This window comes from Diaphorina citri, unplaced genomic scaffold (genome assembly GCF_000475195.1).
Source record: "Diaphorina citri unplaced genomic scaffold, Diaci psyllid genome assembly version 1.1 scaffold576, whole genome shotgun sequence".
NCBI lineage: Eukaryota > Metazoa > Arthropoda > Insecta > Hemiptera > Psyllidae > Diaphorina > Diaphorina citri.
Genome location: NW_007378010.1, coordinates 1 through 27098, shown reverse-complemented (window position 1 = coordinate 27098; position 27098 = coordinate 1). Strand labels below are relative to the sequence as shown.

Below are 27098 nucleotides of genomic sequence, written 5' to 3'. Positions count from 1 at the left end.
ACCAAAGCCCACGTTTAATTCAAGTGACCCCCTATCATCCTAGCAATTGATGTAGTGAACAAAGGTATATAGCTGCAGTCAAAGCCAAATAATCTTTCCATAGACAAAATTCAGAAGACCCTTGGTTGTACTTAATTAGCTAAATAACGCAATCTAATTTCAGTGGCTTTTGTCACCTCTCTTAAGAACTAAGAACATACTAACCTTCCTAGGAGGTACATGCTCAGGTAGAACAGGCCGGTACTCCTTGATAAACTTGGGTGCATTATCGTTGATATCCTGTACAATGACAGTAAGCGTAGCCGTGGCAGTACGGGGTGGAATGCCATCGTCAATAGCGAGGATTTTCACCTGGAAAACGGAGAAAGCGATTCGGGATCATTAGACTATGGGAAAGAGCTAAGCTAGGTATTTTGATTTTTCTAAGGTATTTTTTTTATAAATAACAGATTGATAAATCATAGATGTGTACTTGGATAATATATTATGTAGAAAAGGCAGGAATGAGGCACACATACATAATGATGTCGAACTACTTGTCCTCCCGTGTACCAAATCAGCACCAAATTGGTCACCAATCAAAGCCACCGAGGGTTGGTTCTCCAAAAAGGTAGTTGAAAACTGCAACTTGGAAAACTGGAACTAATGCAATTTCCAACTTTGAATGCAAAATTCAGATTCAGACGACTTAGATTGATGAGAAGAATGCATAGAACTTTCAGATTATCCGACCTCCCGTGTACCAAATCAGCACCAAATTGGTCACCAATCAAAGCCACCGAGGGTTGGTTCTCCAAAAAGGTAGTTGAAAACTGCAACTTTGAAAACTGGAACTAATGCAATTTCCAACTTTGAATGCAAAATTCAGATTCAGACGACTTAGATTGATGAGAAGAATGAATAGAACTTTCAGATTATCCGACGATAACGAATGACCAAGATAAAGATTTAAAACGAAAGTTCCGATCTGATAAATGAGGGAGAGGAATTTATTGCTGAGCTAAGGAGAAAAACTTTTTATCGGAATAAAATAAAACAAAGAATAACTATCATCATCAATCTTCTGATTGCGTCCAACTTATCTTGGGATAAACAGAACAAACTTAATCCGTCCATCTATTTTACTTCCTTGAGAGCGAAAAGCTGGGAACTATGACTATCCTGAATACTAATTTAAAATATATGAGGGGGAAGGTTGTAATAAATTTAAGCGAGCTTCAGCTCTTGTTATGATACAAGAGTGTCTAACTAGTAAAATAACAACTACAGATACTATAACTACAGTATGGTTAGTTCTCATTATCATAGCCAAATGAAAAATCCCGAGGGAAGAGTGGGTGTGAGAGGAACAGGAAGCGGGGGGGAGCAGGAAGGGATGGAGGATGAAAGAGAGATTTTTTTAAAGAGATATTGCTAATCTGTGGTACACGGCATTACACTTGGAATTTCAAGCAAATTTTAATTATTTTTTCTCATCTCTCTTGATTTCCCTCGAGATTTTGATGAGTTAAGACAAAAGAAATGGAAGAGGAAGAGAAGAAGGGTAGGGAAAAGGAGAAAGCGGAAGAGAAGAACGGAGAGGGAGAAAGAGAGAGGGAAAGAAGGAGAGATTTGCTGAGACGAGAGCAAATGCTATTACGAAACAAAGAGAATGAATGAATTAGTACATCAGGGAAGTAACATCGTCCCATCTTTGTCTGTCTAGTGGAAATCAACATAGTTAGAGAGAGACAGAAAGAACATGACGAGGAGAAAAAAGGGGGAGGGCTATGCAATATGGAAGACAGAGATTATTAGTACATCAGGGAAGTAACATCGTCCCATCTTTGTCTGTCTAGTGGAAATCAACATAGTTAGAGAGAGACAGAAAGAACATGACGAGAGAGAAAAAAGGGGGAGGGCTATGCAATATGGAAGACAGAGATTACGGACAAAGACAGCTAGAAGAGAGGGAGATGAAAAATTGAAACCATTGCAAGAAAATGGGAAAAAGAAATTGAGAAAATTTCAATTATAAGAAATACGAGAAAAGCAGGTAGGTACCTACTTTTCGAATGGTATAATTTGAAAACGACAGCTAGAAGAGAGGGAGATGAAAAATTGAAACCATTGCAAGAAAATGGGAAAAAGAAATTGAGAAAATTTCAATTATAAGAAATAGGAGAAAAGCAGGTAGGTACCTACTTTTCGAATGGTATAATTTGAAAATAAACCAACCAAAACCAATGAATCCAGAGAGTAATAGCGAAGTGGCAATATGCCAAAATAGCTCTAAAAAAGTTGCCAACCACCGGCCCACAAAAAAGTCTAAACACGAGAAATAACTGGAGTTTGATTTGTTTTCATTCCAACCCGATGATCAAACGGTTTCAATGGGGGAAAAATGTGAAATTTATTTAATAAAAGCATTATGAAACACCCGAAAGAATAAAATTAATAGATTGAGGAGGGAGGGAAGGAGGGAGAGGAGAGGAGAGAGTAGGGAAAAGGGAGAGATATTTTTTATACCCCAGTTAATCCCGCATTAGACGGATGAGAAGGGACACAATAGTTTGTTGTTGACAAACAGATCCCTGAAGAGAGTAAAAGCAACTCTTCAACAGACTTGACGAGAAAAGGACTTAAAACTAGAAGTGTTTGATTTCATCGCTTTGCTCGTTCATTGATGCTCGTTGCTCTATGCTCTATGCTCGCCGCTCCACTGTGTTCTTAGCCTTAGACGGATGAGAAGGGACACAATAGTTTGTTGTTGACAAACAGATCCCTGAAGAGAGTAAAAGCAACTCTTCAACAGACTTGACGAGAAAAGGACTTAAAACTAGAAAGAGAGAGAGAGAGAGAGAGAGAGAGAGAGAGAGAGAGAGAGAGAGAGAGATGTGCCAAAAATACCAACTTGTGTAATAAAGGACAAGAATGAAGGGGGAGAGGGAGGGAGGAAGAGGGAGGTAGGAAGACAAACAGATCCCTGAAGAGAGTAAAAGCAACTCTTCAACAGACTTGACGAGAAAAGGACTTAAAACTAGAAAGAGAGAGAGAGAGAGATGTGCCAAAAATACCAACTTGTGTAATAGAGGACAAGAAAAAAGGGGGAGAGGGAAAGAGGAAGAGGGAGGTAGGAAGAGTGAGAGAGAGAAAGAACTAGATGAGTAAACAGTTTTAGTAAGTGTCTCAAAGGAGTCAAATACCAATACGACAAGGGGAGGCAAGGTAGGAAGAGTGAGAGAGAGAAAGAACTAGATGAGTAAACAGTTTTAGTAAGTGTCTCAAAAGAGTCAAATACCAATACGACAAGGGGAGGCACGAAACCAGTTTTTGGGTGGAAGAGCTCCCTTAGGAGAATTCTGCTACTTTAAATACGAGAATCCTGAATGTAATGCTTAGCAGTTCCGGGAAATCTATGTACATTTCTAATGGAGCCTAATTCCTGGTGGCATCACTTTCTGCCAGAATGGGTGATAGTCCCACTCTTTTGGCCTGATGCTACTCGTAAATCGTAAAAAATAGAATGAAAACAAAGCGTGCAGGAGAATCCTGAATGTAATGCTTAGCAGTTCCGGGAAATCTATGTACATTTCTAATGGAGCCTAATTCCTGGTGGCATCACTTTCTGCCCGAATGGGTGATAGTCCCGCTGTTTTGGTCTGATGCTACTCGTAAATCGTAAAAAATAGAAAGAAAACAAAGCGTGCACTTACCTGATGTCGGGGAGTCTCCTCTCGATCCAACTGTCTCTGAATGGAGACGGTACCCTCGGGATTAATCAGGAACTGTCGTTTCCGGTCCGAACTCCGGTCTATGGAGAACGAAACCTTGGATTTACCGCCCTGGTCGGGATCACTCGCCTTGAACGTTTCCAGACTCTTGCCTATCTCGGCATTCTCGTACACGGACACTTCAATGTTGGGCCGCTCGAACTGAGGCTTGTTGTCGTTGATGTCACGAAGCTTGACGACAACCCACGAGTAAGCGACGTGATACTTGTCGTTGTCGTTATCCTCACCCTGTGGAGAAGGGAGCATTGTTTGTTTTAATATGAGGGGGGGAGGGGGGTGTAAAATGGCAGGTCACAGCATTGTTTAATATTAGGGGGAACGATATAAAATGATAAGGCAGTTTGATGAGGAATTGAGGACAAACCCCTCTCCGTTGCAAGGCACTGGAGGTATCAAATATGATGAGAAAGAAGAGTACTCGGAAAGTAAGTACAGGGCAGTGGAAATTTGCTGATAACGGATTACTTTTTGGACCCTGTTAATGCCTTTTTTTCTGAGTTCGGCAGCTCACTGAACTACTCGGTCTTCATAAATCATGAACCTAGTTAGTTACCTTTACCTATGACTGTGAAATATATAGAAAGTAAGTACAGGGCAGTGGAAATTTGCTGATAACGGATTACTTTTTGGACCCTGTTAATGCCTTTTTTTCTGAGTTCGGCAGCTCTCGGTCTACTACTCGGTCTTCATAAATCATGAACCTAGTTAGTTACCTTTACCTATGACTGTGAAATATATGAGACCTTGTTTAAATAAGGGGAGTAAAAGGACTTTTCAATCTCATTCTGGCAGGATAAACAAGGTATCTTTTATTCTTTAGTATGTTTAAATTAATTTTACCTCATTCTCAAATACATATTCATATTACTTACCTTATCATTGACTTGTATTCTGAACCGGAACCCGTTGCTCTGCAGTTGATCCTCGTAGTCCAGGGGTTGCACAATCTTCAATGACCCGGTACCGTCATTATTTCTCACCATGGTAAACTTGTCCGCTCCGTAGCCACTATTCTCAATCACCTGGGAGGGGAAGAGACAAATGTTTGAAGAACATTAGAAAATTTCAAGTGATGCAAAAGACATAAGTTCACTAGGTTTTAAGCTTTCAACTTTCAAGTCATCGGTCCAGTAAAAGGACTCTGACCCACATATGTACACTGTCCGCTCCGTAGCCACTATTCTCAATCACCTGGGAGGGGAAGAGACAAATGTTTGAAGAACATTAGAAAATTTCAAGTGATGCAAAATACATAAGTTCACTAGGTTTTAAGCTTTCAACTTTCAAGTCATCGGTCCAGTAAAAGGACTCTGACCCACATATGTACAGATATCTTAGAAGTACCTGAAGAAATAATTCAGAAGAAAATGCCATGGACATAAGCTGTTTCCTCCTCAGTTGACACAAACTTCAGAGCTTTGCAAGTTTTAAAAAATTGAACTATTCGCTTGTCCTTGTTTGGTCCGTGAAACTTGAAACTCTCGTTTTAATAGATTTTTGAACTAGTTTGTCTCGTCTACGTACCTTATATTGGAACTTGTTTGTCTCGTCCTCGTCATGCACGGTGACAGTTAGAATAGGAGTCTCGGGCAGATTGATTCCATCTGTCTCGTCCACTTCTGTCTGCCACTCGTCCTTGGTGAATGAAGGAGGCATATCGTTGATATCTTTCACTCGTATTGATGCTGTACCCGTTCCTGTTAACACAAAGAGAAAATCGTCAATCCTCAAGTTCAACTAAATATACAAAGTTCAACTGAATATACGAAATTCAACTGAATATACGATTAGGTATACAGGTATGAAATTATGAATATAATCCGTATAAGTGAACATTTTATTGTTAGGGCTTCATGAAATGGGGAAAAAAGCTTACTGCTGCAAAAATTGTTCGAAAAGATAAAAAAATAAATAAAATGATTTTCAAATATTTGGCTGCGTTCGTTTAATGTGAGGTATGTGGGTAGGTAATGTAGGTATTATATGCCACAAAAATTACCGATTAAAAAAATACGTACCAATAATTACCAAGGATTAAATTTAAAATTAATAAGCCCTTCAAAATTAATAATGTCCAAGTTCAAAGAGATTTTTGTTAAATGAAAGCACGAGGAAAGAAGAGGGAGAGAGAGGGGAGGAGGATAGAGAGAAGAGTGATATATGGTTATTATCAGTTTCTGATAAGAGAACTCTGAGCTGAAAATCCTATATAGAAATGTTCCGAATTCTGTCAAACATGTCCTCCCAGTTCTGTGCGAATTTTAGATAAAAGTTTCAACCTTTTTTTCAGGACTTGTCACCCAACCTATGGACATTTTTATTCATACCTGCCCGATATTAATCCCTTATCTCTCTATAGGGGTCACCTAGCTTACCTCCATCGACAAATGGTCAAAACTGTCAAGACGTCAGTATCACTGCTTCTCCCTCCTTACCTTTACCAGCGTTCTATGTTACCTACTAGGTAAAATCTAGGCACTTTGAAATGCAATTTCGAAACTAAAAAATGTTTCCAGGCAAACTAGTGAAGTTTAAGGGTACATGGAAATTCAAAATGAAACTGCAGACGACTTGGCCTCAAACGAAAGCTTCTTCTCCCTCCTTACCTTTACCAGCGTTCTATGTTACCTACTAGGTAAAATCTAGGCACTTTGAAATGCAATTTCGAAACTAAAAAATATTTCCAGGCAAACTAGTGAAGCTTAAGGGTACATGGAAATTCAAAATGAAACTGCAGACGACTTGGCCTCAAACGAAAGCTTGAATAGAGCCAAAAGACATCTGTCATGGACATAATTGTGTAGGTCATATAGGGACACATATTTTACAGAAGGTAGGTATATGTCATAACTGTGAAAGGAGTCTGCTGAGATCAAAACGCAGCGACTAGCCATGGGTAATATGTTCAACTAAATGCAGCGAAGAAAGAAGAAAAGTTATGGTTTATTTACAGTGAATAATATTCCCGCCCAAACAAATAATAGAGTTTCCAAGAACTATAAGAAAATTCCCCAAGGGGTTTCGTAGAGAAAGAGACAGCTACGAATTCGGTACATGAGATCAAAACGCAGCGACTAGCCATGGGTAATATGTTCAACTAAATGCAGCGAAGAAAGAAGAAAAGTTATGGTTTATTTACAGTGCATAATATTCCCGCCCAAACAAATAATAGAGCTTTCAAAAAACTATAAGAAAATTCCCCAAGGGGTTTCATAGAAAAAGAGACAGCTACGAATTCGGTACACGTCCAGACTGGGCTAAGTTGAAACGTAAAGGGAACCCCCACGATACTACCGTAGACCAAGACACTAGGGGGTTAAAATGGAAAAGCAATGTTCTTCAGGTCGCTGGGGCATTTGAGATGCTACCGAAATTTCCGAAAATGGAACTCAAGTAGTAAATGGAAGAGGAGGAGGAGGAGGAGGAAGAGGAGGAGGAGGAAGAGGAGGAGGAGGAAGAGGAGGAGGAGGAAGAAGAGGAGGAGGAGGCGAAGAACCCCCCCCCCCCCCCCCGGTACCCAAGCCTAAATGTAAGTGAATCTGTCCTTCAGCAATGCCAAAGTGGGATTTTTTTGTCTTTTTTTCGCAAACATTATGCCATTACTCATTGACCTTAAGATTGTAAATGAGGAGCTTGTCTTTACGTTTGAGAAGCCACCTTTGCTTTCATCCTTACCTTTAAGATTCCCGCCGTCCATAGCGACAACCTGTATCGAATAGTCTGGCGTTCTCTCTCTGTCCAAACAGCACCGCCGTCCATAGCGACAACCTGTATCGAATAGTCTGGCGTTCTCTCTCTGTCCAAACAGCACACGGCCGTCTTTATCACTCCCGTATCCGACTCGATCTCAAATATGGGCGTTCCCGTTTCCTCTTCTATGACGTTCTTCTCTATGGAGTAGGTCAACTTAGCGTTAGTACCTTCCAGAGGATCATCATAGTCCACGGCCGTCATTGTCATCACAACCATACCTGCAAGAGGGAAAGGTATTAAGAAACATGTCTTGTGAATTGGTAAAACCAAGGCTAATATCTGTTTATGGGAGGAGCGTTGTTGGTAGTACAGAATCTAGAATCTATTCACACATGGATTTTGTATTTCACTCCATCTCCTCTGAATAACAAATAAAGTAGGTACTACTAACTTTTTTATAGTAGGAAAAAATTATCTCTTTTTTACCATCACTGGCAATCCACTATCAACCCACATCAGGGGCCCCAGGCGAAACCTTGCGGAAGGCCCTATGAAAAACTATACTATACATTCTCTCCTTTTATAATCGGATGAGCAACCTTTAAAAAAAGTTTTTTTTTTTCTTTTTTTTTTAGATCCAGATATTTGCTGGAACTAAAGAAAAAGTCATAGGAACAGAGTACATACCTGCAGTTCCATTTTCAGTGACATTGCCAAAGTACACTCCTTGAGGGAAGGTAGGCGCATTGTCGTTTATGTCTTTCAGATTGACCTGTACATCTGCATAGCCCACCAATCCTTCACCTCCTTCATCTTGAGCAAATACGGTAAACCTCCACTGGGGTCGTCCGTTCGGTTGGTCCCTGTCCAGTGGCTGAGAACAAAAGAGAAACATCATTAGATTAGCATCAATATAAGTACGGGTATAAGAGGAAAACATCTTGGTTGGGACACATACTCCGTAGAAGTTGTCTCCAGAGAAGAAGGAATTTTAAGGAATTTTGTTGTGTTGAGCATAAATGCTCGTCACAAATGTCGTTCCCTGATGCAGTACGCTAAATTTTATGACTTGACTAGGACTCGAACCACCAACCTCCAGATCTGAAGTCCACGGCGCTAACCACTACACCACTGAGGTTGGTGAATAATGGAAGGAAAATAGAGGGAAAGAGAGGAAGGGGAGAATGAGATTCGGGTTAATAAGTGATGTGAAAAGAGGGAGAAGTTACCAGGAGATGAAAGAAGATGCACAGGACCGTGACAAGCGGAGGAAACTCGGTTGATACCTGTCTTGAAGACAAATTTACAATTATATTTATATAGAGCAAATACGGTAAACCTCCACTGGGGTCGTCCGTTCGGTTGGTCCCTGTCCAGTGGCTGAGAACAAAAGAGAAACATCATTAGATTCGCATCAATATATGTAAGTACGGGTATAAGAGGAAAACATCTTGGTTGGGACACATACTCCGTAGAAGTTGTCTCCAGAGAAGAAGGAATTTTAATTGTGTTGAGCATAAATGCTTGTCACAAATGTCGTTCCCTGCTTAATGCACTACGCTAAATTATATGACTTAACTAGGACTCGAACCACCAACCTCCAGATCCGAAGTCCACGGCGCTAACCACTACACCACTGAGGTTGGTGAATAATGGAAGGAAAATAGAGGGAAAGAGAGGAAGAGGAGAATGAGATTCGGGTTAATAAGTGATGTGAAAAGAGGGAGAATTTACCAGGAGATGAAAGAAGATGCAGAGGACCGTGAAAAGCGGAGGAAACTCGGTTGATACCTGTCTTGAAGACAGATTTACAATTATATTTATATAAGTAAGGGTAGATTAAAAATAAAAAAAGATCCTTGGTGAATGACCAAATAGAAACATCATTAGATTGATTGGCATCAATTTAAGTACGGCTATTTGTACATGTACATATTGAAGATAATTTGATGCGAATTCTCGAGAATGTGTGCATATTGTGCATTCAACCTCAATTATTAGCACCTTGGGATCAATTTAATTTGAAGAAACCATTTTCCTGATGAAAATTGCTTTAATAATCAATCTTCTTGAATACCAGCCACATGGAACCAAGTCCTAGAAACATCATTAGATTGATTGGCATCAATTTAAGTACGGCTATTTGTACATGTACATATTGAAGATAATTTGATGCGAATTCTCGAAACTGTGTGCATATTGTGCATTCAACCTCAATTATTAGCACCTTGGGATCAATTTAATTTGAAGAAATCATTTTCCTGATGAAAATTGCTTTAATAATCAAGCTTCTTGAATACCAGCCACATGGAACCAAGTCTAGACTTAAATAAGAGCTATCCAACTTGGAATTTTCAAACGAAACTTCTCAATAAAGGTTGCACCTTACCTACTCTGTGTCAAGACAAACTTGAAAGCTTTCACCGTACAAAAGTTTGTGAACTACGAGTACCTAATAGTTATTAAGTGTTACCTACCACAGAGAAGGAGGGGGAGGGAGAGGGAGAGAGAGAGCAAGAGAGAGGAGGGGAAGGGGAGAAGGGGAGAGTTTTAAAATTTGTCTTCGTCCCCCGCTCCCTAATTTGTGTTTTCGGGGTTTTCCTTCCACCACTAGGTACGGTTTATTCTTTGGCAAAACCAGAAAGTTTGTACGTAGGTTGCAACATTAATCAAAAGTTCAAAGAAAACTTCCCATTATGTAGAGGGAGGGAGAGATATGGAAGAGAGAGGGGGAGGGAGGAAGGGAGAGAGAGAGAGAGAAGAGGGAGTTTTGTACGTAGGTTGCAACATTAATCAAAAGTTCAAAGAAAACTTCCCATTATGCAGAGGGAGGGAGAGATATGGAAGAGAGAGGGGGGAGGGAGGAAGGGAGGGAAGAAGGGAGAGAGAGAGAGAAGAGGGAGTGTAATTTCAGGTAAGAAAGAGGGATACTCACTTTGAGGTAAATTAGTTGCTGGCTTGCTAGACATGGTAAAAATAATTCCCTTTAATAAATATGTATTAGGTCTGATTACCAGGGTTGCTTTTGCAGCGGGTAAGCGGCAGGGTTTTTATTCAACAGCTCTTCCACCCAACCACTGATCTTTTCCTTCACTGTGAGCCTTTAATGGACAAGATCAAAATCGGAGTTTGTACGTAGGTTGCAACATTAATCAAAAGTTCAAAGAAAACTTCCCATTATGCAGAGGGAGGGAGAGATATGGAAGAGAGAGGGGGAGGGAGGAAGGGAGGAGGGAGGGAAGAAGGGGGAGAGAAAGAGAGAGAAGAGGGAGAGTAATTTCAGGTAAGAAAGAGGGATGGATACTAACTTTGAGGTAAATTAGTTGCTGGCTTGCTAGACATGGTAAAAATAATTCCCTTTAATAAATATGTATTAGGGCTTATTACCAGGATACCAGGGTTGCTTTTCAATGTAAGCGACAGGGTTTTAATTCAACAACTCTTCCACCCAACCACTGATCGGAATTTAAGCTCGGTTTAAGTTTAACTCGAGAACGAAGCAATCTGATTGGCTGAAAATTTTGATTTGTTTCGAAATCAACCAATCGCATCCAAGAGTTAAGCTTAAACTGAGTTTCAACTGTAATTGTGGCCCCGGCCAAAAGATATTCTTCCAAAGAGGTCTTAGATGTTCACAGGGGCATAGGGAGAAATCATAAGCTCTAATAAATATGTATACCTACTATGCACTATGCTCTACGATAGATAGTAACTCCAACAGGAGCCTAGGGGGAGGGGATAGGAGATTATGTGTCCATACCAAATTTGGTGCTTTCCTGAATAAATGCAGCTTTTGGCCAAAATTGTGACGTTAGGCCACCCACTATTTTTTCTCATCTCTCTTGATTTCCCTCGAGATTTTGATGAGTTAAGACAAAAGAAATGGAAGAGGAAGAGAAGAAGGGTAGGGAAAAGGAGAAAGCGGAAGAGAAGAACGGGGAAATTATCATAGAATAGAAAATATGTAGGTAACTTGTATATCCTGCTCGAATAAGACTAAAAAGCCCCGTGACTAAATTGTCCTCATAAAGACCTCGAAATCCCGGATTAACTAGCAAGTCATAAAATACCCCTTTTCAAACGCCACCAAAGCCCACGTTTAATTCAAGTGACCCCCTATCATCCTGGCAAGTGATGAAGTGAACAAAGGTATATAGCTGCAGTCAAAGCCAAATAATCTTTCCAAAGACAAACTTCAGAAGACCCTTGGGAAAAGAAGTTGTGGGGGGGGGGGGGGGTAGGTAGGAGATGATTTGGAAGGGAGGGGATATAGTAAAATTAGACTCTAGTTACTCAAGTACAGGAGGGGTAAGATGAAAGTTATCTGAGGGTGGGGGCTAGGGATATAGGAGGGGGAATACGGGCAAAGAGTAGAGAGGAAGAAAAGCTTGATGTCCCCCTCCCTTAACATTCTAGTGGGTAACTTCTAGTACCTTAATTGAGTTAGAAGTAAACTAAACTCGGGGGAATTAATTGGGAGCTCGCTCCTTTGAAATGGAGCTGAGGGGAGGGAGAAAAAGGGAAGGCCCAGGAGGGAGGGTTAAGCCAGGGAGAGGAAGACCTAGGAGGGAGGGCGAAGTTTTAGGAGCTCCTCTCTCCTTTGAGAAGGAGCTGAGGGGAGGGGAGAGGATAGGAAGGGAGGGAGAAGAAAGGAGGAGGGCGAGGAGGGGAGGGTGGAGAAGTTTTAAGAGTTTGTTTTTTGATTGTGTCACAAGTGTACCTTTTTACCCCTCGTTACCCTATACAACCTCCTTATTTTACCTTCTCCCTCAACTCGGGGGAATTAATTGGGAGCTCGCTCCTTTGAAATGGAGCTGAGGGGAGGGAGAAAAAGGGAAGGCCCAGGAGGGAGGGTTAAGTCAGGGAGAGGAAGACCTAGGAGGGAGGGCGAAGTTTTAGGAGCTCCGCTCTCCTTTGAGAAGGAGCTGAGGGGAGGGGAGAGGATAGGAAGGGAGGGAGAAGAAAGGGGGAGGGCGAGGAGGGATCAAATGTCCCGAGCAAAGCTCCCTCGCAGGCAACACAATAATGTGTTTGTGCGCATACGTTTCTGCGCATTTCTTTCTGCTCCTCCGAAAGCATGCTTGCTTACTGGCGCTACCTAGCGGACGAGAAAAACAACTGCGTAAAGTCTGACGTCACACATCTTTCATCTCATTCATTAGAACGGAAAATAAAAATTGAATTTTCGACTTTTTACAATTATTTTTTCGGAGTTTCGACCTCGGATTTGGATTTTTCCCAACTTTTTACATACATAGGAGTCGACCATTTATTTATAATTTTACCCATTTGCAACTGCTCCATTATCCATATTTATTTGCTTTGTTCATTTATTGCAAACTACAAAACAGAAAATTCATATCTCTTATCGTAGCTACTAGCTTTATTAAGGTGCGTTTTCACCAACGTCGCGTCGACATAATACCTAGGTACCTTACCTAGCTACCTATCCTACTTCGGTGCCTATGGTATTAGTGGAAATCAGACCAAAGGCCTACGGGTTTTCCTAGTATATCTCTTGCAGGGGCGTCATTTGGGGGATTTCCCCAAACTTACCCATTTAATTCAGCTTGATACTCTTGTACATGCACTTATGTATGTACCTATGTATTGCTATATGTATTTTCTTTAGTAGCTATGTATTTTCTTTGGTATACTTTATTTATACTCTCGGCTAAAACTGAAAAGTTTATCCTACCTTTGATTTATCCATATTTATTTGCTTTGTTCATTTATTGCGCACTCCAAAACAGAAGTTCATATCTCTTATCGTAGCTACCTTATTACATAAAATACAAACTGTGAATATTGGACATGAAAAACTTGGTGAGTCTGAAAGTTTGCTCGCCCAAAACCACTTAAACTTATTAGATATCTTTTTCATTTAAAACCGGAGAAACAAAAACGAAAAATATCTTCCATTCTTGTGCATTTAATTGGATGATATTGCAAGGTAGAATTGTTTTCAACACAATGCTATCGTAGCATCTCTCTCTCTCTCTCTCTCCTATAAGTGCTACTTGGGGGCACTTAATCCTAACACCGAGCAACAAAAGTTGAAGCAATCTTTACCGGTCTCTCTCTCTCTCTCTCTTTTCTTTCTCTCTCTCTCTTGCCTTCTGGACTTTAATCGAAACATAAGAAGAAAACTTTCATCTGTTGTTTTTTTTCTTTCTCTCTCTCTCTCTCTCTCTTCTGACAATCTACACGAACGAAGATAAAACAAACATTTCTTCAAAAAAGAGAGAGAGAGAGAGAGAGAGAGAGAGAGAGAGAGAGAGAGAGAGAGAGAGAGAAATAAGGAGGGAGCAAGAGAGGACATAGGGAAAAGTAAATTGTCAATTTACTGACATTATTTTAAGTACAAGAGAAAAAATCCTGAAACCTGACAGTCGAAAATGACAGATGAAATTTTCTCGTAATTTTTTCTCAATCTCCTTCCAGGAGGGGAGAAACTGTTCCTGTTAGAAATGTGCTACATTGTTCCCTACTAGGTATGATTGCATTTTGCTAATTGAATTATCATTCAGGAAAAACTGGCACCTCGCCATTCTACTCTTTTGCACACACAAGTTTCTGACAAAGAGACAAATTTATTCCAACTTTGTTAACCGATCTTGTGTTCTGGCCCAGAAAAAATATGGTTTTCATCTCAACCATTTGTTGCCTTATCAGCAAAACAAGTTACCAAACCCACCACCCACGGATGAGACTTGGAATACAAGTTGAACTTTTGGAAAATTACTTCCTGTATTGACGGAAAGGAGCAGAAGGGGGGGGGGGCGAAAAAAGTTGGTAATTTATTCTATAGAGAAATGCAAAGGCGTAAACGTTTAATTATAGGACGGAAGTTAATTAACACCAGAGAGGAGGAGGACAAGGAGGTGAATAAGGTGGAAACAAGGAAATGATCCTGGAAATCCTGAAGACTTAAGAAAGCAGGAAACCTGGAAAATCCTGAGGAAAACCCTTGGGAGAAAACCCTGGAATCCCGGGGTAAATTCAACAAGAGAAATGTTGTGTCTGGTTTCGAAATTCCTTGCTTGCATTTTAGAAATCTTACTTTGAGTGTTTACTCATTTCCTCTCTATACAGACGGCTTCTAATGGTTTTGCTACAATTTCAGTCGTAATCATTTGTACACATATACATTATGCCTACCTACTCTTTTGGTACGTATACACTGTTGAGCCCTAGGTGATCCTAGAAAAACGGGCCTAAAAATGTAGAACCAGTTAGATAGAAAGTCTAATGCCCACGACTCACGGTCAAACCGTCTGATGGACTTTGGTAACGTGTGCTCCGGAAAAAGTTCGAGACCTAGATCTGTCAGACTGTCTGCCAGACCTGGGTTTCAAGCTTTTTTTATACAGACGGCTTCTAATGGTTTTGACACAATTTCAGTCGTAACCATTTGTACACATATACCTACCTACTCTTTTGGTACGTATACATATACACTGTTGAGCCCTAGGTGATCCTAGAAAAACGGGCCTGAAAAGGTAGAACCAGTTAGATAGAGAGTCTAATACCCGTGACTCACGGTCAAACCGTCTGATGGACTTTGGTATGTATGTCATACCGTCTGAACGTGTGCTCCGGAAAAAGCTCGAGACCTAGATCTGTCAGACTGTCTGCCAGACCTGGGTTTCAAGCTTTTTCCCTTTTACCTAATATAGGCACACTTTAAGGCGGTCTGAGCGTGAGTGGCGGGCTTAACTGTCGGTGGAAAACAAAACGTGGGTTTAGACAGTACTGGAACAGAATTATCGCTATTTATAATATGTAGAATACCCTGTAATTCACTAGGATACCATATTTATAGAACCTGTCAAGAGGTAATCCTGTACCTAATACCGCGAGAAATGCTCAAAATGAACACTGAGTAATTAAAATTTTATTACTAGGAGGGGTTTTCATTTACTTCTCTGTGATCCATATAAATTACTACATATGTAAATTACATAGGTACATATGTATATTTTATTATACCTACCTCATTCCTCATAACCTTAGTAGGTGAAATAATACCTATGTAAATGAGCATAAAATAATATAATGGAGGTGTCTTCCAAGTTCCTCCCTACGATATAACTAACTAGGTATACACCTATGTAGGTAATTATTTATATTAGATTATTAGATAATGTGATTATTGAATTACTTCATATTATTAATATACATCGCTTAATTAATTATTTCAAAATCGTATGTACTTATTACCTACGTAGTGGAGCTATTGAATAGAGCCAAAAGACATCTGTCATGGACATAATTGTGTAGGTCATATAGGGACACATATTTTACAGAAGGTAGGTACAATTGTTTTGTTGTGAACCAGTGACTTCAAGGAATCTAAGGATTATTACTAGACTAAGGGGGGGAGGGGAACACAAATACAAGTATATACTTAGCTACCTATCCTATGGTATTAGGTGCCTATGGTATTAGTGGGTGCCTTTTTTCGGTGCCTATGGTATTAGTGGAAATCAGACCAAAGGCCTACGGGTTTTCCTAGTATATCTCTTGCAGGGGCGTCATCTGGGGGGTTTCCCCAAACTTACCCATTTAATTCAGCTTGATACTCTTGTAGTTCTTGTACATGCACTTATGTAGGTATGTATGTATTGCTATATGTATTTTCTTTAGTAGCTATGTATTTTCTTTGGTATACTTTATTTATACTTTCGGCTAAAACTAAAAAGTTTATCCTACCTTTGATTTATTCATATTTATTTGCTTTGTTCATTTATTGCGCACTCCAAAACAGAAGTTCATATCTCTTATCGTAGCTACCTTATTACCTAAAATACAAACTGTGAATATTGGACATGAAAAACTTGGTGAGTCTGAAAGTTTGCTCGCCCAAAACCACTTAAACTTATTAGATATCTTAGGCGTGATAGCGCCTGTACTAAACTAAAGGGAAAAGAGGGAAAACAAGCTTCAAAAGACGGGAAATTCCGAAAGCAAAATACAACATCTGATGATTGCAGACCATCCTGTAATTCTGACGATACAAATGTGAATATTAAAATTATATTCGCACCCAAAGTGCCCGCAGATATATTACCACTGATTAAAATTATTACACTGCTATGATATAGAGTCAGTGAAATGCATTCCCCAGGGATCCAAGCAGTCTCCCCGTTCTATCCCAGGGGATCTATATCTACCCCGCTCCCACCCTCATAACATATATGAAATATGACAATGGATTTGGAAACTAATTAGACTACTGTTAGAACTAGACCAAATAATTGAGCTTGTGGTTTAGTTTTACCATTGATCCATTATTCCATATGTAAACAATACACGTAAACCCCTCCAATTTATTTTTTCTGCTAAAATTGGGATACCTGCCTTAACCCCTTAACTAATGATCTTGTTTCCAGGAAACCAGAATACCTTTACAGCTCTTGTCCCCCCACATCGATAGCTGTAAGGTCAATGAGAAATTAGTATCTAGATTCATCAAGTCATCACATATAAAACTCATGTCTGACGGGGACAAAACCCCAGGGTATGTATATACGAGTACTCATCACATGTAAACAGAACTCATGTCTTTCGGGGATAAAGCCCGAGAGTATGTAAGTGTATTAGTGTACCATACACCCAGAACTATAGCATCCAATCAGAACAATCAGAAGTTAGATAAAATATAGAGTACCATGTTACCAAGGACCTTCAGTGCACAAAAACCAACATAATATCTTGTGCAATATCTGTTAAACCGATGTCTTGGAGCAATTTTCTCTATTTCTTAACGATGAAGAATGGAAAAAGGAAAAGATGAGAGAAAATAAAGTTTTGTATACTTTTCTTTTCCATCAATACCACAGAATGCATATAACCAATATGTTGGACAACAATTTAACCCATATGAAGATTTTCTAGGATGATGAATGGCGATAAAGTTTCGAATTGAACGGGATTCTCGTATCTTTGGGAAAACTTGTGTTTTAAGACGTCTCCTACCCTTGCCAAACCAGGGTCGGTATTAGCAAAGGACAATAGCCCATGTGGAGAGGAATTGATGGAGTATAAGTATCAAAGTTTTAAATGGGAGCAAGGGAGAATAAATCCATTTGTAAATTATGGAACTATAGCTATAATATGTAAAAAGTATTTTATTTGAAAAATAAGCAATGAGAGACCAACAGGGGAATAAAATTGAACTCATAAAAATTGGTACTCGAAATAATCATTTCGAAATCTATAGCGTTGGACATACCAGCAGTTCTTGCGAAACAAAAAAGTGGTGTTAAACTCAACGGAAATGAAATATACGATAGATTAGAGGAGCAAAGAGAAGGAATGACATCCCTCAGGAAACAGTGTTGAAAAAATTAACATCACATAGGTCATTGGAGGACATATTGAAGAGATTTTCATAACGGATGACCATTTCAACAAAATAAAAACTTGCTGCTAGAATACAATGATAAAATTCAAAGAAACCATGTAGAATTTTAATGAATAAATATGGAAATGGTTGAAACAATTATGAAACATCCATGATTGAAAATGTTACTGAATTTCGATTCTACACCTGCCGTTTGAGAAGCTAGTAGACCAAATACAAATCCCTGGCACACTGTAGTAACCTTTTTAACAACACTTTAGACTCCAACGAAACACTTTGAATAGAGCGAAGAAAGAAATAGAGTAATGGAGGCAAGGGTAAATGAACCATCTACGTAATATCTAATAAACCTGCCGTTTGAGAAGCTAGTAGACCAAATACAAATCCCTGGCACACTGTAGTAACCTTTTTAACAACACTTTAGACTCCAACGAAAAACTTTGAATAGAGCGAAGAAAGAAAAAGAGTAATGGAGGCAAGGGTAAATGAACCATGTACGTAATATCTAATTCAAAGAAAACTAATGTAAACGTTTCGAAAAAATAATCAGAAATATTCTACAGACTACACGCATAAAAACAATTATAATCTTGAATGTTTCCAAGAGAACAGTGAGGAAGGAATGGGAGAGATAAAGTTCATCGAGCCATGAAATATATATCCAAGAACATGGAAATAATAAATAAAGATAAAGTCAAGGCAAAATGTTCATCTTCACAAATCATTTCTTGATTGTTTCGAGTGATGTTTTTCTTTATTTCTTCTTGAGTAAATCCCTTTGAGTCCTTAGAACACGGAACTACAAGCGCGTATAAAGAAACTATGATAAAGAATGTCTTTGACACGTGAAAGGGCGGTGTACATAATGTACACGCGTGTAACCCAAATTATAATTAAATTGATTTAATTAATGAATGTTTGCTGTACCAGAATTATTTTACAATGCTAAACGCATTTGAAATTTTGAACCCCATTTTAAAGTATGCTGGATTTAAAACACATCCAAGGTTACGATCAAACGCTTTAGGTATATCGAAGAATTTCCCGAATCTTTGTGATCTCTTACGGAAGAGAAACCCATTTCCTAGCTTTGAACAACAAAGCTCTTAATGCATTTTGTCCGTAGAAAGGAAACAAAAACATTTTGGTAAATTAAAAATAAGAAGCTTAACCATCGGGAAAAGAGCATCGTGTGTAAGTGGCGTGGGTCCAGGGTGAGAGAACATCTCCAAGGATTTTTATCTAATTGAGAGTGGGACGGATTGGAAGCCAAGAAGCAGAAAATATAGACCAGGAGACATTGGGGAAAAGAAAGAAAATAGAATGACAGACAAGAAAGGGAATGACAGACTCTCAAAGATAGAAGATTAGACGTAAACAATGGAGGTGGTGCAGTTGAAGATGGATTTTCGAAAACAGAAAATTTTATAGACGAGGAAGAAAAATATGACATAAGAAAAGCAGGAGGGATTAAGAATAAATTCTTGATGAGAGAAGATAGAGAGGATAAGAACAAATGGAATAGTTTTACGTGGGAAAGTATTCCAAATCATTTCTTGATTGTTTCGAGTGATGTTTTTCTTTATTTCTTCTTGAGTAAATCCCTTTGAGTCCTTAGAACACGGAACTACAAGAGCGTATAAAGAAACTATGATAAAGAATGTCTTTGACACGTGAAACGGCGACGGAAATGAGTAAGAAAGAACAAAGATTGTAACAATCTGAGAGAGAAATGCAAAGGGAATAAGAGATGAGTGACACGAGTAAGGTATGCCACATAAGAAATGAGAAATAAATACAAACAAATAGATACACAATGCTTGATGAAACTTCAAGGGATGGATGGATTATTAATATTAAGTACCTAGTTTTTAATGCTCGTATTGTAAATCGATTTTGGGGATTTGTCTTATGAAACCCTCTGAAAATCAACAGGTAAGGCCCTCATCAAAGTAAAACTGATAGTGACTTAGTCAAAGAAAATGAAGAAATTGGTATTCAATCAAACACAAATAAATGAAGCGTGTGGAAAAGCTCACACAATATAATAAAAGTTAGACTGGAAACGTTATGGAAGTCAATAGATAAGGAAATGTCAATAGATACGGAAGCTGAAGAGGTGAACTATTCAACAACTAGTTGAAGGATGAAGGAAACCCAAACTCGTCAAAATGTTCTCAAGTAATCGGAAACGTCACTGCCAAGGTATGCGGGAGTGATAAAAGCGTGTTGAAGAAAGTTCTTTGATACTGTCAACGCGTTCAATTTTCGGAAAACGTCTTTTAAAATTTGATGAGACATATGACAGCTATGACATATTCCTCATATAATCTGACGAGGCTATGGTAAAGTGGAAGCCAACATTATACGTATTATGTATATGATGTAGGAAGCGAATTTCCTAGTGATTTAAGTGGATCTTTTACATTCCATGCAAAACCCTCAAGTTATCAAACAGCAAAAATCTTGAGAATCGGGTGATAGGACGTCACAATAGTTTCTCACTCACGGATGAAGATTTGAAGAGTGTTCAAACATATGTAGGAAATTTAATGAAAGCCCTAGATGGAAAGTGATTCCTTTACCAGGCATGCAAAATCACAGGAATAATTTATTAATGCAGTTGCGCAAATATTATGTATTAGAGACCAATATCCCAAACGAACCCATAGGTGTTAGAAGTAGAATAGATAGACAGAAAATATCTTGTGATAGATATGCTTCACAGTGATGGGAATCTCAATCCCAAGACTAAACAACATTTCAGCACATCAAGCTACATGTCATTCACCATACGAGATATAATTTTATACGGTACCAAAAATACAAAAAACCCAGCAAAATCCATTCCCAAAGTACTTTGATATACCTCAATAGTTCACGCAAAAAAAGCACCACCAGAAAGTTGTGAGAGCCCATGTAAATGGTTAAAGAGTTTACCTTGAGTAGCGAATGAGGGTAGGGTCCGGGCAATTCTTCCTCCATGATTGCCGGATAAAGAGAAGTATTAAACACGGGCGGCATATCGTTGACATCATTGATGTGGATCACAACCGTGGTCTTGTTCTCATTGAGACTGTCCGAGGCAACCAGGGTTAACTCGTACTAAACAATAGTGTCATGCAACAATACAAGTGCGTCATGCAGGGTTAATATACGGGGTGGGGGGAACAGGGTTAAAATAAATAAATAACAAGGGAGTAAACAAAGAAATTGAACAAATAATAGAACGTGTTAGCACAACAAATAAACAATTAATTCGGGTGTGATGTGATCCTGGTTTACTCTATTTAAAAACAGGGAAAGACAAAGGAGCAGCAATGGCCCTCTCGTTTTGATGGTAACTGAGGTGTTTTTTATTCTTATTAGGTATTTATTTTATTAGATTATTTTTTTATTCGATTATATGCAAAAACACGAGCATTATGGCAAGCGGAAGGGAGCAGGGGAACGAATAAGTCAGAAAAGTCCGTGCTTTTACGTAATTGGAAAGTCTTAAGGGCCTCTTGAAGAAAGTATACTTGAACAGACAACAGAGAGCTCCTTGTGGGGAGAGGAAAAAAACATAAAATTTCATTAGGAGAAATAACTTTATAAAAATGTCAAAACATTAAATTCATCATTGTCTCGTTCTTTGTTTAATGTAACCTTGACTGCAAGAAAACTTCGTTTTTCCTTTCTCCCTCTCTGTGACAATAAGCCTGGGTGCCGTCGAAAGAATATAAACACTACTTCTTATACACACACAGTCTCTCACACACAAAGATTTTCGGAAAGTTTTTTTGTCATGTTTGTATGTATATAAATTTAATGTACTTTAAAGTGAAACTTTGCGAAAGCTTTCAAAGCATAATACATCTGAGCTAAGTCAACGCTAACGTCAGAACTCGATGAAAACAGTGAGAGTGTGCAGGAGCTAAATCACAGGGATGGAGCTCAGGGATTATTTATTGTTTATTGTGAGCATTCCGGTGATAATGATTAAACCTAGGTGAGAATAATGCATGATGAGCTCATTTGCCATCATTTAACCCTTGGCTTAGAGCCCCGTTATAGAGGTGAAATTCTTAAACAAATGATGGCTGTTCAATGCTTCAGAACTCGATAGGGATTGCAATTGCAACTCCATGGTTTGAAATATCCAACCCATTCTTACTATAAGCGTGAGCAAAAGCAAAGTACTGATTAAGTACTGTAGGAAACATATTGCATTTAACCCTTGGCTTAGAGCCCCGTTATAGAGGTGAAATTCTTAAACAAATGATGGCTGTTCAATGCTTCAGAACTCGATAGGGATAGCAACTCCATGGTTTGAAATATCCAACCCATTCTTACTATAAGCGTGATCAAAAGCAAAGTACTGATTAAGTACTGTAGGCAACATATTGCCCTCAATCCCTCATATTAGACGTCCCTGATATTACATGGTATGTGTAGTGTTGAGACTGATATGTTCCAGGAGTGTATGGAAAGATTCTTCACCAAAAAACTGATGCTTTATATTATGTTTTAATGTTCCCCACTTTTTTATGAAAGTTTTTTCATTTAGCTTTTAGCGATATTGAAGAAAATGTTCGAGATTCTTTCTGAAATGTTAAGAAAGATTCTTCACCAAAAAACTGATGCTTTATATTATGTTTTAATGTTCCCCACTTTTTTATGAAAGTTTTTTCATTTAGCTTTTAGCAATATTGAAGAAAATGTTCGAGATTCTTTCTGAAATGTTAAACAGCAGTTGTAGGGAGAGAAAACTTTGAGAAAAATGAATTGTTGTAAAACCACAGTAAAGTTTTTTGCTGAATGTGGGTTCCTGTGAGAAGTTGGAAGGCCGGGGTGCTTGCATAATAAAGTGCCAGATCACACGGAGACAAAAGATATGCCTTTCCCTATACTTTCAAATATCTCGGGGACATTTTCAAAAGACCGATGAATATATTTTTTCCGAGAATGGAACAAAACTTCTCAAATATAAAAGTAAATTTTTGGAACATAATCGGGACCATGTGGAGGTACAAGCCTTTAGGAAAGTTCTTTCTAACAGAAATTTAACGAGAGGCAACACACGAGTAACCTTTATGAGATATTTCTATTTGTGTAAAGGTGGACAGATTCCTAAATAAACAAGACACACACTTGTAATACAACACGTAACAACTTGACAATCACTTGAGAAAATAAATCTCGAAATATTGCTGACACAATTTATTTATTGATGAGGACTCGTCTACAACATTGTTGACTGCTATGTTGACAATCACTTGAGAAAATAAATCTCGAAATATTGCTGACAAAATTTATTTATTGATGAGGACTCGTCTACAACATTGTTGACTGCCATTGACAATCACTTGAGAAAATAAATCTCGAAATATTGCTGACAAAATTTATTTATTGATGAGGACTCGTCTACAACATTGTTGACTGCTATGTGAGGGGAAATGGTCATCTTTCGGCCATTAAGACTTTCACACAATACCATTTATTTTCATGTATAGGTACCTCGTGTTACATTGACATGGAGTTTCGGAGGTTTTTAATCCCATTAAAAAATAAAGTCATTCCTCATTTAATTTGGTAAAAATGGCAGGGGATGAAAACAAAGCGATATAGGCGAAATTTAACTTTAAAATAAAATTACTTTTACCAATTTCATTATAGGGTGTTTATTGTTTATAATAATTAACAATGAACGAACCACAAGTACCACCTACTCACAGAGTATAAAAGTTCTAGATTTCTTTTTCAAATTAAAATAATAGAATTAATGAATATTAACATAGTTTGCTATTGTTGTTCTAATAGGAGGGAAACTTTACTTTGTTTTTATTTTTCTTCTATTATTGTTCAAGTTTTTTTTTTTTTTTTAAATATGGAACAAACATTTAAAACATATCTTAAAGGAAAAGGAAATGGAATCATGTATAAAATCTATTCAATAGTATCTCAACTTTTCGATTTAATAAATACTTTCAAAGAAAGGAAAACAATCCCAGATTTCGATATTGTTTTCGATACAAATTGTCTCAGTTATATTGGGCGTATGTAGTATGTACGCATAGTACACTGTATTCCTTAAGATTAATGATCAAATTTAGGATAGGTAGATGAAAATATGTAATTCAAAATAATTATGTACCTACTATCACAACAAAAACTGGCTCAAGACAGTGAACAATATCCCAAATACTAGATAAGTATTTTTGTTCTCACTTATGTATTGTTAATAGTCCTGTTGTTATTTTTGTATAAATTATTTCCCTTTGTGATAATAACAACATCCGACTTTTATTTGCATAGAGAAAAAATATGACAGTACTGTGGTGTCAATTATGGTCCTGTTCATTGGAGAGGAAAAAGAAGATAAAATAATATCCATATATTAAATAAGGGTTTACAGCAGCTAAGTGCAGGGAGGGGGGGGTGTCAGCAAAACTACTATGACATTGAAACTAATAATTAAAACATGGTGTTATAAAATATAAATGACGTTGGAAACAAATAACATGGAAACTCTAAATGCTATGGGGGAAATAAAGAAAATGCTAAAGGAGACGTTAAATCTAGAAACGCTAGGGATTGGAAGCAAACACGTGGATCAAACGAGAAATAAAAGAATCAGATGAGCTGATGCACATTCTAATGACCATGGACATGCAGCTTATAAGGAAACGCGGGAGAATGTTTTGATTTTTCGAGTGGAATTGAATCTGGATTCTGTTCTCATTGGAAATATTTGTGACATAGCATTCTTCAGGATTCAGCTTGAACTAGATATTTCTCGTATTTTTCAACATTGATTATATTATTATTCTCATTTATTTATTTTTTAAGCGAAAAGCTTGTTCAATCACGTAATATGATTGCCCCAAATTCGGGAGAATGTTTTGATTTTTCGAGTGGAATTGAATCTGGATTCTGTTCTCATTGGAAATATTTGTGACATAGCATTCTTCAGGATTCAACTTGAACTAGATATTTCTCGTATTTTTCAACATTGATTATATTATTATTCTCATTTATTTATTTTTTGAAAAGCTTGTTCAATCACGTAATATGATTGCCCCAAATTGGAGCCCTAGAGGGGCGAAAATAAATTTCAAATCCAGTTCAATTTGCAGAGGTCAAACTATCAAAAACAAACCCTCGGCATCCCTTATCGGCGAAGTTGGGTCAAATAGTCAGGACCTGTAAGACACGTTTCGGCAGAGTGCGATCATCCTCTTCAGTGATCTGGGTACGATAGGTGGGCCGCTCGAACACCGGCGGATTGTCGTTCACATCCTTGACATGAATGACGACCGTGGTGTAGTTCTCCTTCAGATTGTCCGAGGCTGCTAGTTTCAGTTCGTACTGAACAGGGAGAGAGTTAAATTATATCATGGACATGATGAAAACACGGGATACGAAAACACACCTGTTTTGCCTGTTTTTGTTAAGCAAACATTTTTGTTAGAAAAGACAAAAATAAAAGAACAACAAAAATAGCTTGGACAAAGCAAACTCTTCATTTCTGTGTTTGTATTAGCTATAACTGAGAAATTTTATAGTACCAGAGGCAATAATATGGAGAGAGTTAAATTATATCATGGACATGATGAAAACACGGGATACGAAAACACACCTGTTTTGCCTGTTTTTGTTAAGCAAACATTTTGGTTAGAAAAGACAAAAATAAAAGAACAACAAAAATAGCTTGGACAAAGCAAACTCTTCATTTCTGGGTTTGTATTAGCTATAACTGAGAAATTTTATAGTACCAGAGGCAATAATATGTACCTATAATTGTTTTATATGCTGAAACCTGGAACGGATTGGTTCAGAGTTTCAGACATCCAGAGGCACTAATTTATTTCAAAATAATAGGGAAAAGAGAAAGGGAGAGAGATCATATTTATCTGTTCATTTTAAACAAATATCTATGTATATCTAATATCTACGTACCTAAATTATGAAATAATAGAGAAAGAGGGAAGGGAGGAAAGAGTAAACAGACGCTTGTTTCAAACTAGGGAAAATCAACATTCATAAGCATCATCAGTTTCGTAGTAAATAAATAGGTAAATAGTAAATATGTAAATGTGCTAACGAGGAGAAATTCAAAGATTGTATTCCTAGAGAGAAATCAACTAAGTACTTACTTTCAAATTTTACAGAGAAGAAAAACAGATAAAGCCTACAATCACCTAATTCCAGTACATCGAGTTCAGAAGTTCAACGAAAATCAATAAATTTCTCATTAGATTATACTCACTTTCCGCACGAACAAAAATGTTCCTTGAAAAATTAGAAAAACATCTCATTTACTCCTTCGCGAGTGCTTTAAGAATGATCGAAGAAGATGTACGAAATATGATAGAAGGGAGAAAGGAAGGAGGGGGAGGAAATCAAGAAGGAAGTTCAAAGTTAAAAGAGAATCCCGGATAAGAAAGCCTGGGTGCCGTCGAAAGAATATAAACACTACTTCTTATACACACACAGTCTCTCACACACAAAGATTTTCGGAAAGTTTTTTTGCTATGTTTGTATATAATTTTAATGTACTTTAAAGTGAAACTTTGCGAAAGCTTTCAAAGCATAATACATCTGAGCTAAGTCAACGCTAACGTCAGAACTCGATGAAAACAGTGAGGGTGTGCAGGAGCTAAATCACAGGGATGGAGCTCAGGGATTATTGTTTATTGTGAGCATTCCGGTGATAATGATAAAACCTAGGTGAGATTAATGCATGATGAGCTCATTTTAATACAGAACTTTAATATAAATGCAATCTAGCAATAAGCTCATTTCAATATTAAATGCGACTAGTAAGGTAACATAGAAACATAATACTAGTACTTAGTATGTAGGTATAGGTATGTATATGCTAGTCGACCACTCTCATCTGCATAAAAATAAAACCAAGCAGATATAAAACTGCTATTCAAATTCAGAAACAGCAAAAACACGTTCTGTTCCAATTCCCTTCAGGAAGAGCAGCAACTGTGCAGCTTTTTAACCCCCTAGCTCCTTGTCTCCGTATTTCATTATTTACATTACAGACAGGCCAGCCAATCCTTGACGAAGCTTCCTAGAACTAGAACATCTTAAACAAAACCCTCTGGCTCAACTATCAAGACTTGTTGACTTCAGTTGATTTGAGGAATAGAGTTAAGCACCTTTTCATGGTTAACCAGATCCTATCTGGGCAGAAAAATGTAAATGTTCATTACCAACAATGAATAACGATTTTGTTTTCTCATGATCTCATTTTTGAAATTTTTCTA

General features: G+C 38.0%; 1 protein-coding gene across 1 annotated transcript in view; it reads right to left on the bottom strand.

Moving 5' to 3' along the window:
* Positions 1 to 25185, bottom strand: part of LOC103510229 (neural-cadherin) — a gene marked incomplete at its 5' end in the record, with an annotated part of 45398 nt that extends 20213 nt beyond the window's left edge. The window contains 11 exons of the mRNA XM_026824343.1: positions 205 to 351; positions 3696 to 4001; positions 4646 to 4795; positions 5298 to 5470; positions 7449 to 7479; positions 7542 to 7744; positions 8154 to 8340; positions 8696 to 8752; positions 9201 to 9257; positions 20776 to 20940; positions 25021 to 25185. Of these exons, the coding sequence (XP_026680144.1) occupies positions 205 to 351; positions 3696 to 4001; positions 4646 to 4795; positions 5298 to 5470; positions 7449 to 7479; positions 7542 to 7744; positions 8154 to 8340; positions 8696 to 8752; positions 9201 to 9257; positions 20776 to 20940; positions 25021 to 25185 (1641 nt within the window). The remainder of the gene's footprint in view (positions 1 to 204; positions 352 to 3695; positions 4002 to 4645; positions 4796 to 5297; positions 5471 to 7448; positions 7480 to 7541; positions 7745 to 8153; positions 8341 to 8695; positions 8753 to 9200; positions 9258 to 20775; positions 20941 to 25020) is intronic.
* Positions 25186 to 27098: the final 1913 nt, after the last annotated feature.